At 38.3% G+C, this 13,959-nt stretch overlaps 1 protein-coding gene across 2 annotated transcripts in view; it reads right to left on the reverse strand.

The window, feature by feature from the left end:
- Nucleotides 1-13,959, reverse strand: part of UBXN4 (UBX domain protein 4) — a 49,155-nt gene that overhangs the window by 8,696 nt on the left and 26,500 nt on the right. For both annotated transcript variants that reach the window (XM_077747869.1, XM_077747870.1), the window contains exons 6-9: nt 11,606-11,699; nt 5,937-5,991; nt 4,969-5,133; nt 2,104-2,231 (exon numbers count right to left, since the gene is read on the reverse strand). In XM_077747869.1, coding sequence (XP_077603995.1) covers nt 2,104-2,231; nt 4,969-5,133; nt 5,937-5,991; nt 11,606-11,699 — 442 coding nt within the window. The remainder of the gene's footprint in view (nt 1-2,103; nt 2,232-4,968; nt 5,134-5,936; nt 5,992-11,605; nt 11,700-13,959) is intronic.

Consider the following 13,959-nt stretch of genomic DNA (forward strand, 5'->3'; position numbering starts at 1 on the left):
GAAAAAAAAAAAAAAAATAATCTGGAATTTTGATAGGGATTATTTTGAATCTACATAACAGTTTGGGGAGTACTGCCATTTGTTTTTTCCCTTTTTCTATTCACTCTTCAAGCTCCTTCTGTACTGCCATCTTAACAATATTAAGTCCTCTGATCTATGTCTCTCCATGTAGTTAGGTCTGCTCTAATTCTTTCAAAAATGTTTTCTGGTTTTCAGTGTACAGTAAGTCTTACTTATACTTCCATTACATATATTCTTATGTACTTTATTACTTTTACTTTATTTAATTTTTTTTAAATGTTTATTTATTTTTGAGAGACAGAACGCAAGTAGGGGAGGAGCAGAGAGAGACAGAGATACAGAATCTAAAGCAGGCTCCAGGCTCTGAGCTGTAAGCACAGAGCCCAATGAGGGGCTCAAACTTGGGAACGGTGAAATCATAGCCTGAGCCGAAGTCGGGACACTTAACCAACTAAGTAAACCAGGTGCCCTTATTTATTTTTTAATGTTTATTTCTTTATATTTCAGAGAGAGAGCACAAGCAGGGGAGGAGTAGAGAGAGAGGGAGACACAGAATCCAAAGCAGGCTCCAGGCTCTGAGATGTCAGCACAGAGCCTGACATGGGGCTTGAACCTACAACTGTGAGATCATGACCTGAGCTGAAGTTGTATGTTTAACTGACTAAACAACTTAAGAGCCCATGCAATTTATTACATTTAGAAAACAATTTTTTAAAAAGTAGGTTTTCTGATTACAAAGGTAATGCTTATTAATTTTCCAATATAGAAAATACAAAAATGAAAATAAATATTAACCAAAATCTAGGATGCACTGGAAATCTGTATTTTTGTCTTACAACATATTTTTGTTTTGGGAACTGCCTTATCCCTGTTACCTGTCATTCATTCTGGTATGATAATCAGTAACATTTCCCCCACCTCCTTACCACAGAAGTGGACATGTCAACTTTCCCAACCAGAGGACCAATATAAGTAGACACAGGGATTGATCTGAAGGTGGCCACATCAGCCAAAGAGGGCCAATCAGAATTCTCCTCAGTGGATAATATGGGCTTTTTGAAAAAAAGAGTCGTTGCTTTCTGGGATCAGAAGTCGAGATCCTGAAGGTGCCAAGAGGCCCTGGGTTCTCCTGACACTGTCATAAAAGTTTCTCTGAGAATGAAGCTAAAATAGAAAAAAAACAAGAGACGGGGCGCCTGGGTGGCTCAGTCGGTTAAGCATCTGACTTCAGCTCAGATCATGATCTCGCAGTTCATGAGTTCAAGCCCCGCCTTGGGCTCTGTGCTGACAGCTCAGAGCCTGGAGCCTGCTTCAGATTCTGTGTCTCCCTCTCTGTCCTGCCTATGCTTGTGCTCTTTCTTGGTCTCTCAAGAAAAAAATGAATGTTCAAAAAAATAAAAATAAAATAAAAAACAGAAAAACAAACCAAGAGATTAAAAAGAGAGAGAAAATATCTTTTAAATCCCTGGATCTAGCTATGCCTAATCAAATCCATCAATGGAAATCTCAATTGCAGAGCCAATGGATTCCTTCTTTTGCTTTATCCTATTGGACCTGAGATTCTCAAAACTAAAGAATCCTAATATATATAAGATAACCACTGTAATTATTTCAACGTATGTGCTTTATCTTTTGAAAATAGATTTCTTAAGCCTTCTTTTAGGTTTTTTTTCTACTGTACTCATTTATTTTGACAGGGAGACTGAATGAGAGGGGGAGAGGCAGAGAGAGAGGAAGAGAGAGAATCCCAAGCAGACTCCATGCTGTCAGCACAGAGCCCGACACAGGGTTCAATCTCATAAACCATGAGATCATGATCTGAACCCAAACCAAGAGCCAGAGGCTTAACTGACTACGCCACCCAGTCACTCCGAGACTTCTTTTAGAAGTGACTTATTTAGTACTATTACACTGTACATTTACATTCAATGACAAATACCAATGGTGACTACAATACCGGTTAATATATCCTTCTGGAACTACTTATTACAGCCAAAGCACACATCATTGTTAAAAAGCAGCCCACAGTTGCTGTCCTCAGTAGCCACATACACACAGATAAATCAGCAGGAAATAAAGTACCTTCTTTCTCTTGTGGAAGACTCCCTTTTGATTTCCATTTCTGCTTGTTTGGCCAACAAAGCAGCAGCTTTAGCAGCTTCTGCTTCTTCTTTTGTCTTTGCAAAACGAGCAGCTCTCTCTGCGCGGTCCTTTAAAACAAGTGTCAGACATTACTTATCCTTCACTGTTAAGAGTGATGTATTCATGGGGCACCTGGGTGGCTCAGTTGGTTAAGCGTCCGACTTCGGCTCAGGTCATGATTTCACGGCTCACGGGTTCGAGCCCTACGTCGGGCTCTGTGCTAACAGCTAGCTCAGAGCCTGGAGCCTATTTCGGATTCTGTATCTCCCNCATGAACCGCAAGATAATGACCTAACCAAAGTTGGACACTTAACTGAGCCACCAAGGTGTCCCTCTATTTTAAGTAGGCTCCATGCCCAGCATGAAGTCCAAAGTGGGGCTTGAACTCACGACCCGGAGACCAAGAGTCAGACATTTAACTGACTGAGCCCCCAGTCATATTTCTAAATGCAAGGAACAAACACAAAGATGTATGAGATTCCTTAAAGCCATCTGTAAACTTTATCACTCTGGATCTGGTATTTTTTATTTTTATTAACTGTCAGGGATCAGAGTTGTTTATTAAAAAAACAAGATTTGATTTTGTTCACTAACACCAGAGCTTGGAAAAAGGTCAGGCACACATTATATAATCAATAAATATTTGCTAAATAAACAAATGAACAATATTAAGGAAGATATGCCTTTCATTTGAGTTACAACTGCTTAATTTTACAAGCATTTGTGGGCTGTCTGGTGGTTCAGTTGGTTAAGCATCCAACTTCAGCTCAGGTCATGATCTCAGGGTCTATGGATTTGAGCCCCAAGTCGAGCTCTGTGCTGATAGCAAGAGCCTGGAGCCTGCTTCAGATTCGGTGTCTTCCCCTCTCTGCCCCTCCCCTGTTCGCACGCTCTCTCACTCTCAAAAACAAATAAACATTAAAAAAAAAAAAAAAGCAGTTATTGCAAAACCATCTTAGCCTCCTACTTGATATGTCTAAGTCTTGTGAAGGTCCCAAAAACGGAATGGCTGTGACTACGGGAGACTGCTAGGTAACCAGTTCTAAGCTTCTTTTCTAGGGAGTTGTATTTTTCTTAAAAAAATTTTTTTAAATGTTTTATTAATTTTGAGAGAGAGACAGAGAGCAGGCAGGGAAGGGGCAGAGAGAGAGGGAGACACAGAATTGGAAGCAGGCTAGGAATTTACCCAAGGGATAAAGAAATGCTGAGGCATAGGAGCACATGTACCCCAATGTTCAAAGCAGCACTCTCCACAATAGCTAAAACATGGAAAGAGCCTAAGTGTCCATCAACAGATGAATGGATCAAGAAGATGTGGTTTATCTATACCATGGAATACTACATGGCAATGAGAAACAATGAAATCTGGCCATGTGTAGCAACATGGATGGACCTTGAGGGTGTTATGCTGAGCGAAATAAGTCAGGCAGAGAAGGACAAATATCATATGTTTGCACGTATAGGAGGATTAGGAGGAACCTGACGGAGGAACAAGGGGGAGAAGAAGGGTGGAAATGGTGGGGGAAAGGGAGAGAGGCAAACCATGAGAGACTCTTGAATGCTGACAAAAACTGAGGACTGATGGATGTGGGGGGGAGGGGGGGATGGGCATGGAGGAGGACACTTGTGGGGATGAGCACTGAGTGTTATGTGGAAACTAATTTGACAATAAACTATTTGTAAAAAAAAGAATTGGAAGCAGGCTTCAGGCTCTGAGCTGGCTGCACAGAGCCCAACGCAGCCTTGAACTCACAGATCACAAGTTCATGAGCTGAGCCAAAGTCAGTCACTTAACCAAGTGAGCCACCCAGGTGCCCAGGAATTGTTTTTCTTAAAAAGGCAGACTGACACATGCAGTGCCAATACCTACTACCTACTTGGACCTGATTCTCCTACAAGTGGATCTTGAGAGCCTGTCCAGAGGTTCCAGCAGGGGATTGAAGCTGCCCCTGACCTAAGAACGGTCCTCCTCTATCAGGGAAGGTTATCTTCTTCAAGGGCACAGCTTTGGGAGGGATGCCCAAGGAATGGTGAAGAAGGGGACACCCACCTAACCAGCTAGATCAGCCAAATCAACCCTAGTAATCCACAGGGTGACAGATGTTGCAGCCAGATCACCCTCATATCCCTATGGAATCTTTGAAAACTACCTTGCACAGTGGATAAAATTAATAACATGCAGAAAAATTACTTTGAAAAAAATCATCTCAATTTTAATTTCTTTTTATTCAGTTTATTTTAATTTCAGTATAATTAACATAGTTATATTACTTGCAGGTGTACAATACAGTGATTCAACAACTCCATAACCACTCAGTGCTCATCCAACAGGTGCACTCCTGAATCCCCATCACCTCTTTTACCCACCCCCCACCCACCTCTGCTGTGGTAACTATCAGTTTGTCTCTATAATTAAGAGTCTGCTTCTTGATTTCTTTTTTTTTCCCCTTTGCTTGCTTTGTTTCTTAAATTCCACGAGCGAAATCATATGGTATATGTCTTTCTGACTTATTCCGCTTAGCACTGTTACTCTCTAGCTCCATCTAAGTTGTCACCAATAGCAAGATTTCGTTAATTTTATGGCTACGTAATATTCCACTGTATACATATATCACATCTTCTTTATCCAATCCCAATTTTAATCATAACTGTATTATAAGGAAGCTGAAGATGGAAATCTCTGAGTCACTAAAATCTACTATTTTTGTGTGCACAGTCTGGTAGTAAACGAAAAACCACTATGCTTGGAACAACAATTTCACAAATGTGCTAGAGTCAAGCATTAAAAAGAAACTTACTACTCACCAATGCAATCTGCTGTTTTATACGCTCTCGAGCTGCCCTATCTTCTGCCTTTTCTCTGTTTCTTTCCTCTAACATTCTTTTTGTTAATTCTTCCTCTTGCTTTCTTTTATAATCCAACATTTCTTTTCCAGTTTTTCTCCTCTCAATTTCCTTCTTAATTTCTCTCTGCATTAAAAAGGAAGTTTTATGAGCCCAAAAGACAATTCAATAATCTGGCTTAGGTATTATTTTATACACAGGGAAAGCTGGTTGTGGGACACAGCTAAAGGAATAAAATAATTTCATAAAATATAAGGATCTAGAAGAATTTGTTAACACTATGGGTTAATGGTCAAGTGTCTGTTTTGACATTTACAAGATTTGACATTTGTAAGATTTATAAATCTTAGCCAGTGGTTCTGTTAGGGTTATAAAATGTAATTTGTAATGTAATTTGAAAACAAACAGAATTACAGGTCTCTGGTTTGTAAAGTGAACTATGTTACTCTCTAAGGACACCAAGGTAGTTCTTTATTTGGCATAAAGAAACTGATAACCTTCTAATATTAGATCGTCAAAGAGATGCAGTTTAGGTGCACATGATGGGAAAACTGAATGGTGTACCAGAATGCAACAACACCAAAGGGAAAATTCAGCCAAGTATCTACATATTTCTTTTCCATAAAAAGGAACTAAGAATTTGATCTGCATCAACGTCAAACAATTTTAGTTCAAGTGCATCTATTCTTAGTGTAAAAGACTCACTGAAGAGGGAAAAAAGATGGTCCAACTTATCCCGAGCAATTCGCAACAAAAACACAAAAAAGTATACACTGTGATTCTACTACAGAAGTCAGGCAATTCCCTTCACTGTGCTACAACACTAAACTTTAACCAGATACCATTCTAGGTCTGTCGAACTGAGCAGGGAGTCAAACATTCCCTCACCTAATGGAAGAGTAGAATGATGCTAGGTACATGAACTTTACCTGTTCCTCCTCTTTCCTTTTCTCTTCTCTCCTTTCTTCAAGCTTTTTAGTGAGTCTGTATGTAAAAAGTTTTTAAAAAATACATTAACAGAGATTCATCATATTAAAATTATATACATTTGGGAAATTCATTTAATTAAAACTGGGGAAATGTAGTAAAAAACAAAGACGACCTTGAAGGCAAAGCAACAAGTCATCTCCCTGGTCTCTGGCCCCAAGAGAAATCTATAAACAGTCAGTAGGAGCCAGCCTATCAGACTTAATCTTTAGTACCTCTTTCCCCAGATACATCTGTTACAAATTTGAAAATATACATACATGTCTTCAAATAAGTACATGAATCAATGATTACTTACAAATGCTTTTTCTCCCTTACATAGAAGTAAAGAGCAATATAGCACAAAATTGTTAAAAGTAAAAGCAAAAAACCAAAGGCTAGCATTTATAAAAACTAGTAATACCAAAATTGATTCCCAAATGTAAGAAGTTTATAAGTAAAAACTAACAATTATGAAAGCAGGCAACAGTAATGGTTGCACAACCTAGTGAATACACTGTAATCCACTGAAATATACACTTTAAATTTTGTGGTATGTAAATTACCTCAATTTTAACAAATTAATGGTACTTTCTCCGAGTGATTTTAATTACAAAGTTATAACCATTTGTTAAAGGTCAGTTGAACCACCTGTGCCAGAAATCAAGGGAGTGCTCAAAGAATGACGGGGACATACATTAAAGGACAGAAAACCAAGCATGAAGAGGATGTCACTACCCAAATCTAGGGCAATGTGTGCACCAAAAAGAATCATAAGAGAAATGAACTGTAAAAAAACTGTGGGGAAAAAAAAAGAAAGAAAAAGATCCATAAAATGCCTTACTGCTGAGGGGAGTTATAAACGGGTATAACCACTTTGGAGAACTACTTGGCATGTACCTATGACCCTTTCCCCACTCCTACAAATACACCCAAAAGATACGTCCACTGAGACATATACAAGAATGTTCAAATAGCAGCCCTATTCATAATAGCTCCCCAAATGAAAACAATTCAAAATCCATCAACAGAATGGCAACGAGAATGTACCATTACTGCCACATGCAGCAGCTCAGAAGAGCCTGAGCAAAGGAGAGCAATGAGAGAACGTGGTGATGCTATTATGAAATTTACAGACAAAACTCATCTATGGTATTAGATTCAGGACAGTGTTTATTTGGGGGAGGGAAATAGTCATCGAGAAAGGGTATTAGGCCCTAGTGCATATAGTACACTCTTTGGTAACTAACCAGTAAGTCTACTGAAAAAAAAAAAGTGGGGGATAGAAAGCAAGAGGTGGTGGACCAAAGCACTTGTCGAAAGAAAAAATCCTAGTTAAGAAATGTATAAGGTAAAAAATTAAAAAGTATGAAATTAGAAAAACAAATCACAATTTTCAGTTACCAATGAAATAACTGATTCAAGCAAAAATCAACAGATGCCAAAATCACTAGTTGAAAGTTTCTGAGGAACAGCATACTCAATGTTTCAAAGAATCACCCTATAGATACTTCTTAATTAGGGAAAAGGATATCTTTATAATTAAGAAATCCAAGAGACATCATCTTAACAGTTAAATTTAATATCACCAAATACATACCTCTGATATCAGGTGCCTCCTGATGTAATGAGAAAGACAAAACACTACTTAGGTAATGTTCTCAAACTTAGAATGATGAAACAGGACTGACGAGAAGGACATTCTAGAAATAGCTAGCCTAGAATCTTTTAAAGAATGTCCAAGTTTCACAAAAACAGACACACAGACCAATGGAATAAAACAGAGAACCCAGAATGGGTTCCATCCACCTATGGATAGAACTGGAGGGTATTTTGCTAAGTGAAATAAATCAGAGAAAGAAAGATACCATATGTTTCCACTCATATGAAGATCTTGAGAAACTCAACAGAAGACCATGGGGGAGGGAAAGGGGGAAACAGAAGTTACAAACAGAGAAGGGAGGCAAATCATAAGAGACTCATAAACACAGACAACAAACTGAGGGTTGATGGGGGGTGGGGGAAAGGGAAAGTGGGTGATGGGCACTGAGGAGAGCACTTGTTGGGATGAGCTCTGGGTGTTGTAGGGAAACCAATCTGACAATAAATTATATTTAAGGGGAAAAAAAAGAACATCCAAGTAATGAAAAATAAAAATACAAACAAAACAGAAGAAATACTTTGAACTAAAAGAGACTAAACTAAATTCAATGAAAGATCCTTGAATGGATCCTGTATCAGGGAAAAAAGTTATAAAGGACATTATTAAAATAACTGGGCAAATTTAAATGTGATTGCTTATCAGAATCTTACTGTATAAATTCACAATTTGGGTGTGACAATGGTATTATACCCGAAATATATTTAATTACATAGAAGCTGCAGAATTTTCTTCTAAGAAACACAGATGTTATTTTGTTCTAAACGAGTTGAAAAGCCCACTGCATCTTAAAGACAAATTGATTGTTTCATCACTCCTGCATTGAGGAATCTACTGCTAAATGATGTTTGTTGGCCTGAGGAATGGGGAAGGGGGCAAGTCAGTGACTACAGACCCTCAGGCCCCCTCCTAGGCTACAGTCCCTACTCAGAGTCTGTAAAACCCCAGCTGGTGTTTTTATTCTTAGGAGATACATACTCAAGTATTTAGGGTAAAATGAAATGGTGCCTGCAACTTTCAAATGAACAGAAAAAAAGTCATTATACTATTGTTTTAACTTTTTGAGGCTTGAAATAGTTACCAACAGTTACTGTTTTTTAAAAAGTCAAGTTTACTTCCTTAAGAAGATGGTTTGAGACAGACTTTTTTTCTTAATATGTACATGACAGAATGAGAATTTGAGTTGACATCAATTTGGTATAGTCACCTTCCTCCCTACAAAATTACTTTTTCTTGAAGTCAGATAAGAAAAAAAGCACAAGATCTAGTGGGAAGTACTACTTAGCTTTCCAGAAACTTGGTTTCAGAAAATACATACAGCTTCAGAGGAAAATGAGAATCCTATCCTGCCAAATTTTAAGGCTGAGTTTTTAATTTGTAGGACCTAGATTTTAAAATAGCAAAGTGAGGGGCACCTGGGTGGCTTAGTCGGTTAAGCATCCGACTTTCGCTTAGGTCATGATCTCGTGGTTTGTGGGTTCGAGCCCCGCGTCGGGCTCTGTGCTGACTGCCAGCTCAGAGCCCGGAGCCTGTTTCAGAGTCTGTGACTCCCTCTCTCTCTGACCCTCCCCTGCTCACGCTGTCTCTCTCTCTCTCTCTCTCCTAGAAATAAATAAAACATTAAAAAAAAAATTTAAAAAAATAGCAAAGTGAGACCAAAAAACGCATACATTTTGGTTTATAGAGCTAGGTATTACAAAATTCTATGAAAATTAGATTACACCACAGGTATTTGATGTGTACAATTTTCCTGGGTTGTGAAAAGGCACCACAGTTCAGTTCTGTGAGACAGGGAAACTAGCAGCACATTAGAGTTTCAGAGTCCAATAACCTGCAGAGCATGGGTGAGTCAAAGTCATAGAAGGACTAGCGAGTCTATGACAAGGGATGGTGGGGATGAAGGCAGCCTGAAGGGTATAAGTAATGAGCTAAGAGGTCATTTGGGATAGGAGTACTATATGCTATTGTTTTTAGTTGTTGTCTTGGTCAACGAATCAGATTCCATAAAAGAAACAAAATTCCTAACTGGATATAACTCAGATGAATAGAATACAGGACCTCAGTGCATGAATCAGTCTGTATTAGGGACTAGGCATTATTGGTTAGCTGATCTGATATAAATTAATCTCAGCAATAATTTGAAGTGCATATATGATTTTAATTACATGACCTGGATTTTTCAAAAGCTGTTTCAACAGAGCAGTCACTTCCCAATGAAAACTGTTTCATTAGTAAGTATGCCAACATTTTATCCAATTTCAACATTTAGTATCCTTTTTTAAGAAAAAAATTTTAATGTTTATTCATTTTTGAGAGACAAAGAGCATAAACTGAGGAGGGACAAAGAGAGAGAGAAAGAGAGACACAGAATCCAAAGCAGGCTCCAGGCTCTGAGTTGTCAGCACAGAACCCTGATGCAGGGCTCAAACTCACCGACTGCAAGATCATGATCTGAGGTGAAGTCAGATGCTTAACCAACTGACCCACCCAGGTACCCCTAGTATTTTTTTTAAAAGGCCCAAACCCATATACATTTCATATAATGGTCCTAACAGCATATAGTTTAAAATCACATAAATGTATGTATCTCCAAGAGTGCCTTGTTTTTTTTTTTTTTTTGTAGGATCTCAACTTGTAGACCCATTCTGTCCTCATATGCTAATTATAAAAGTAAAAGTGCTCAATGAAGGCAGTTTGGCAACCTCAAAGCAAAAAAAAAAAATCCCTAATTCCCCTTTCAAAGATATTAATATAAACAGTTTGTTGTAGGTCTTAAACTATTTTTATCTGACTCATTATACTATAAACAACACATAGACACCAGTATATATACATATAGTAACTATTTTTTAGTTAGAGATGGCGTGTTATATCCTGTTTGCAGGATATAAACCATGCAGGCAGACATGGGCAGACACTCTCTTACATAAGAATGGAAGCTATTAAGAAACAACAGAGACTTCCCTTACCCGCTACAATTAAATAGCGCCTACCCTAAAATTAAGGGCTATCTGCTGTGTTTTTTCTCATTCCCCACAAGTATCTAAATCCTTTTCTCATTTTTTACTGTCACATCACCCCAAGGTGGTGCAAGGAAAGATGCAAAGTGGCAGACTTGGTGTTAGCAAAACAGAAAGAAACAAAGATGAGCCATTAGGAACTTTGGTTCCCTGCAGCTGTTCTTTGAGCCTTCTACCTACCACTTCTCCCTATTATGACCAGATCTATCCTTTTTAACTCAAGATCTTGACCCTGCCCGAACTCCTACAAAGAACCATCAGAATCTAGGTTTTGCTGAAATGAAGCTGTGATTCTTAGTCATTAGTGAACCCAAATACCTAATGTCAGTAATCATTTTGAAACTTGTTTTCCCATAAAATCTATGTGAACAAGAAACTGTCAAGTGAAAGGAATTTTCTTAACTTCTGTATAACACTAAATGGTTTTAGGTCAGGTTTAAAAAATGTTCCTGCTTTATCTACTTACCATTAATTCATGTAACTTAAGACTCATAGTATATAGGACTCTAATTTGGTAATTTCTGTATTATTAAAAACACAAAACTACAAGCCACAAAAAGTCAGAAATCTGTATCTGATTATTAGACCAACAAAGAACACATGATGTTTAATACACATGCACTTATGCAGAATCCAGGCTCAATATAGTCATAAAAACAGCTCAAGTTCTTCCCATCTGGAACTTACTATCCTATGATACAGAGAGATCAAAGCAGAAGTGACAAATGGAAACATACATGTACCAAAAACCAGTAAAAAAGATTCTTAGGCTGATCAGACCAAAGGCTGACTAATGAGTTAAGAGATACTCAACTTTACTTCTAGGATACAGTCTTTATGGATACAATTATGTTGGTAAGGTAAAAAAAAAACCTTAGCTTTTATTCAAATTAATGAAATAACTGAAAACCACTGTCTTTTCAAAATACTATTTGCAAAAATAAAAGCAAACCTTTCCACTCTGACAGTGAGGTCCTCCGGAGGTCTCTGATTTGAACATCCACCAGGCTCCTGAGATGAACTGGCATGGCCTGAACTCTCTCCTCCTTAATTATTTAATAAAAAGAAATAAGAAAAATATTGCATTTAATGCTGATTTTTAAAAAGTATAAACTTTTGGGTTACATTTGTTAATAATCTTCTTAAACACTGCAAATTTTCCCTAAGAATTGGAGAAGATAAGAAATGAATGATTGGGGCGCCTGGGTGGCTTAGTCGGTTGAGCGTCCGACTTTCGCTTAGGTCATGATCTCGCGGTTCGTGGGTTCGAGCCCCGNGGGACAGAGAGAGAGGGAGACACAGAATCTGAAGCAGACTCAGGCTCTGGACTGTTAGCAGAGAGCCTGATGCAGGGCTCCAACTCAAGCTGTGAGATCATGACCTGAGCTGAAGTCAGACACTCAACCGACTAAGCCACCCTGNATGGCTCATTTGGTTAAATGTCCAACTCTTGATTTCGCCTCAGGTCATGATCTCACAGTTCATTGGTTCAAGCCCCATGTCAAGCTCTGTGCAGACAGTACACCCTGCTTGGAATTCACTCTCTCCCACTCTCTCTGCCTTTCCCTTGCTCTCTCTCTCTAAATAAATAAACAAACAAACATTAAAAAAAAGAAACAAAGAAATGAGAGATTACTAATTCTGACATTTGGGTCCAAATATAATAGTATACAAGTGGGAAACAAGGCAGTTGAGGGCCACCAAGGTCAGGGTCAGAGGCAAAACATAAAGAAGCATTAATCTGGCAGGAAGGGACAAAACAAAAATAGAGGAGTAAAGCATGACTGACCACAGGTGGGCTTCACTCTAGAGCATCGTTGTTCAGTATCTATGCTGTCCAATACAGTAGCCACAGTCACATGTGAAACTCTAGAGGCAAAAGTTTGACTCTGGGTATTGCTCTAGACTTATATTGGCCCAAGGGATCTGCTTCTACAGACCAGAGTGATTCCTTAGAGAAGCTGTTTGTTTCTACGCTAGTACTATATAGTTAAGTATACTAGTACTTAACTATCATTGGCCTTATAGTTTTTTGACTTTATGATGGTGTGGAAGTGACACCATTCTAGAAACTATACTTCCAATTTTGATTTCTTCCTGGACTACAGATATGCACTAAGATACTTTCTTATTACACAGGGCAACAGCAGCTTCCAATCAACCACAAGATCACACGGACAACTAATACACTTCTATCATTCTGTACCCATACAAACCATTCTGTTCTTACTTTCACTACAGTATGCAATAAATTACATGAGAGAGTCAACATTTCAATATAAAATAGGCTTTGTGCTAGATGATTGTGCCCAACTGTAGGCTACTTTAAGTGTTCTGAGCATGTTTAAAGTAGGCTAGACTAAGCTATGATGTTCAGTAGTTTAGATGTATTAAATACATTCTGACTTCCAGTTATTTTCAACTTACAAAGGGTTTATTAGGCTGCAACCCCACTATAAATCAAGGAAGATCTGTATTCTTTGAAAGAATTTTAAGAATGGAATTTTCTCTTGGGATATTGTAGAGAATAGCTATGGTCTAGTATCTCCTTTTAGAACCTCTGCCATTTCCAATGAGAAACAATGAAATCTGGCCATGTGTAGCAACATGGATGGACCTNTTGTTTACATTTTTGATCTCTGAAAGAGCAAGGACTATGGAGCAACAAAATCTAGATTCAAATTCAGTTCTATGACTTTAATAAGTTAATTAATCTGGGTCGTATCTGTAAAATGAGGATAGTAACCTCATGGAGTTGTTATGTTAAAGTAAAATGCTTATTACTAAGATGGCACAAAGTAATAAGTGCTTTAGCTATTATAGCAATGGTGGAGATATGAGAATTACTAAGTAGAACTGATGATGCACATCTACCCATACCTCTACATTCAGTGGCATCACCTAGGTAGCCTGAAAACAGCCATGGTAGGAGTCTTTTTATCTTGGAAATTAGCCAATACTACAAATAAGGGTTCAATGCCTACCCAAGAGCCTTTTCTTAAATATTTAACAGCACATTACTGAACCCAACCCTTGGATAAGAAGTGATAAACACTAGCATCCACTGTGTGTTCAGTAGGAAATTAATTACTTTTTAATTTTTTTTAAATTTATTTATTTTTGAGAGAGAGAGTGAGGAAGAGGTGGGGAGCAGAGAGAGGGAGACAGAAAATACCAGGCAGGTTCCTCACCATCAGTGCAGAGCCCACTGGGGGGCTCGAACTCACAAACTGTGAGATCATGACCTGAACTGAAAACAGGAGTCAGAAGCGTAACTGACTAAGCCACCCAGATGCCTTAATCACC

The sequence above is a fragment of the Crocuta crocuta genome, unplaced genomic scaffold, assembly GCF_008692635.1.
Source record: "Crocuta crocuta isolate KB4526 unplaced genomic scaffold, BGI_CrCroc_1.0 scaffold427, whole genome shotgun sequence".
Taxonomy (NCBI): domain Eukaryota; kingdom Metazoa; phylum Chordata; class Mammalia; order Carnivora; family Hyaenidae; genus Crocuta; species Crocuta crocuta.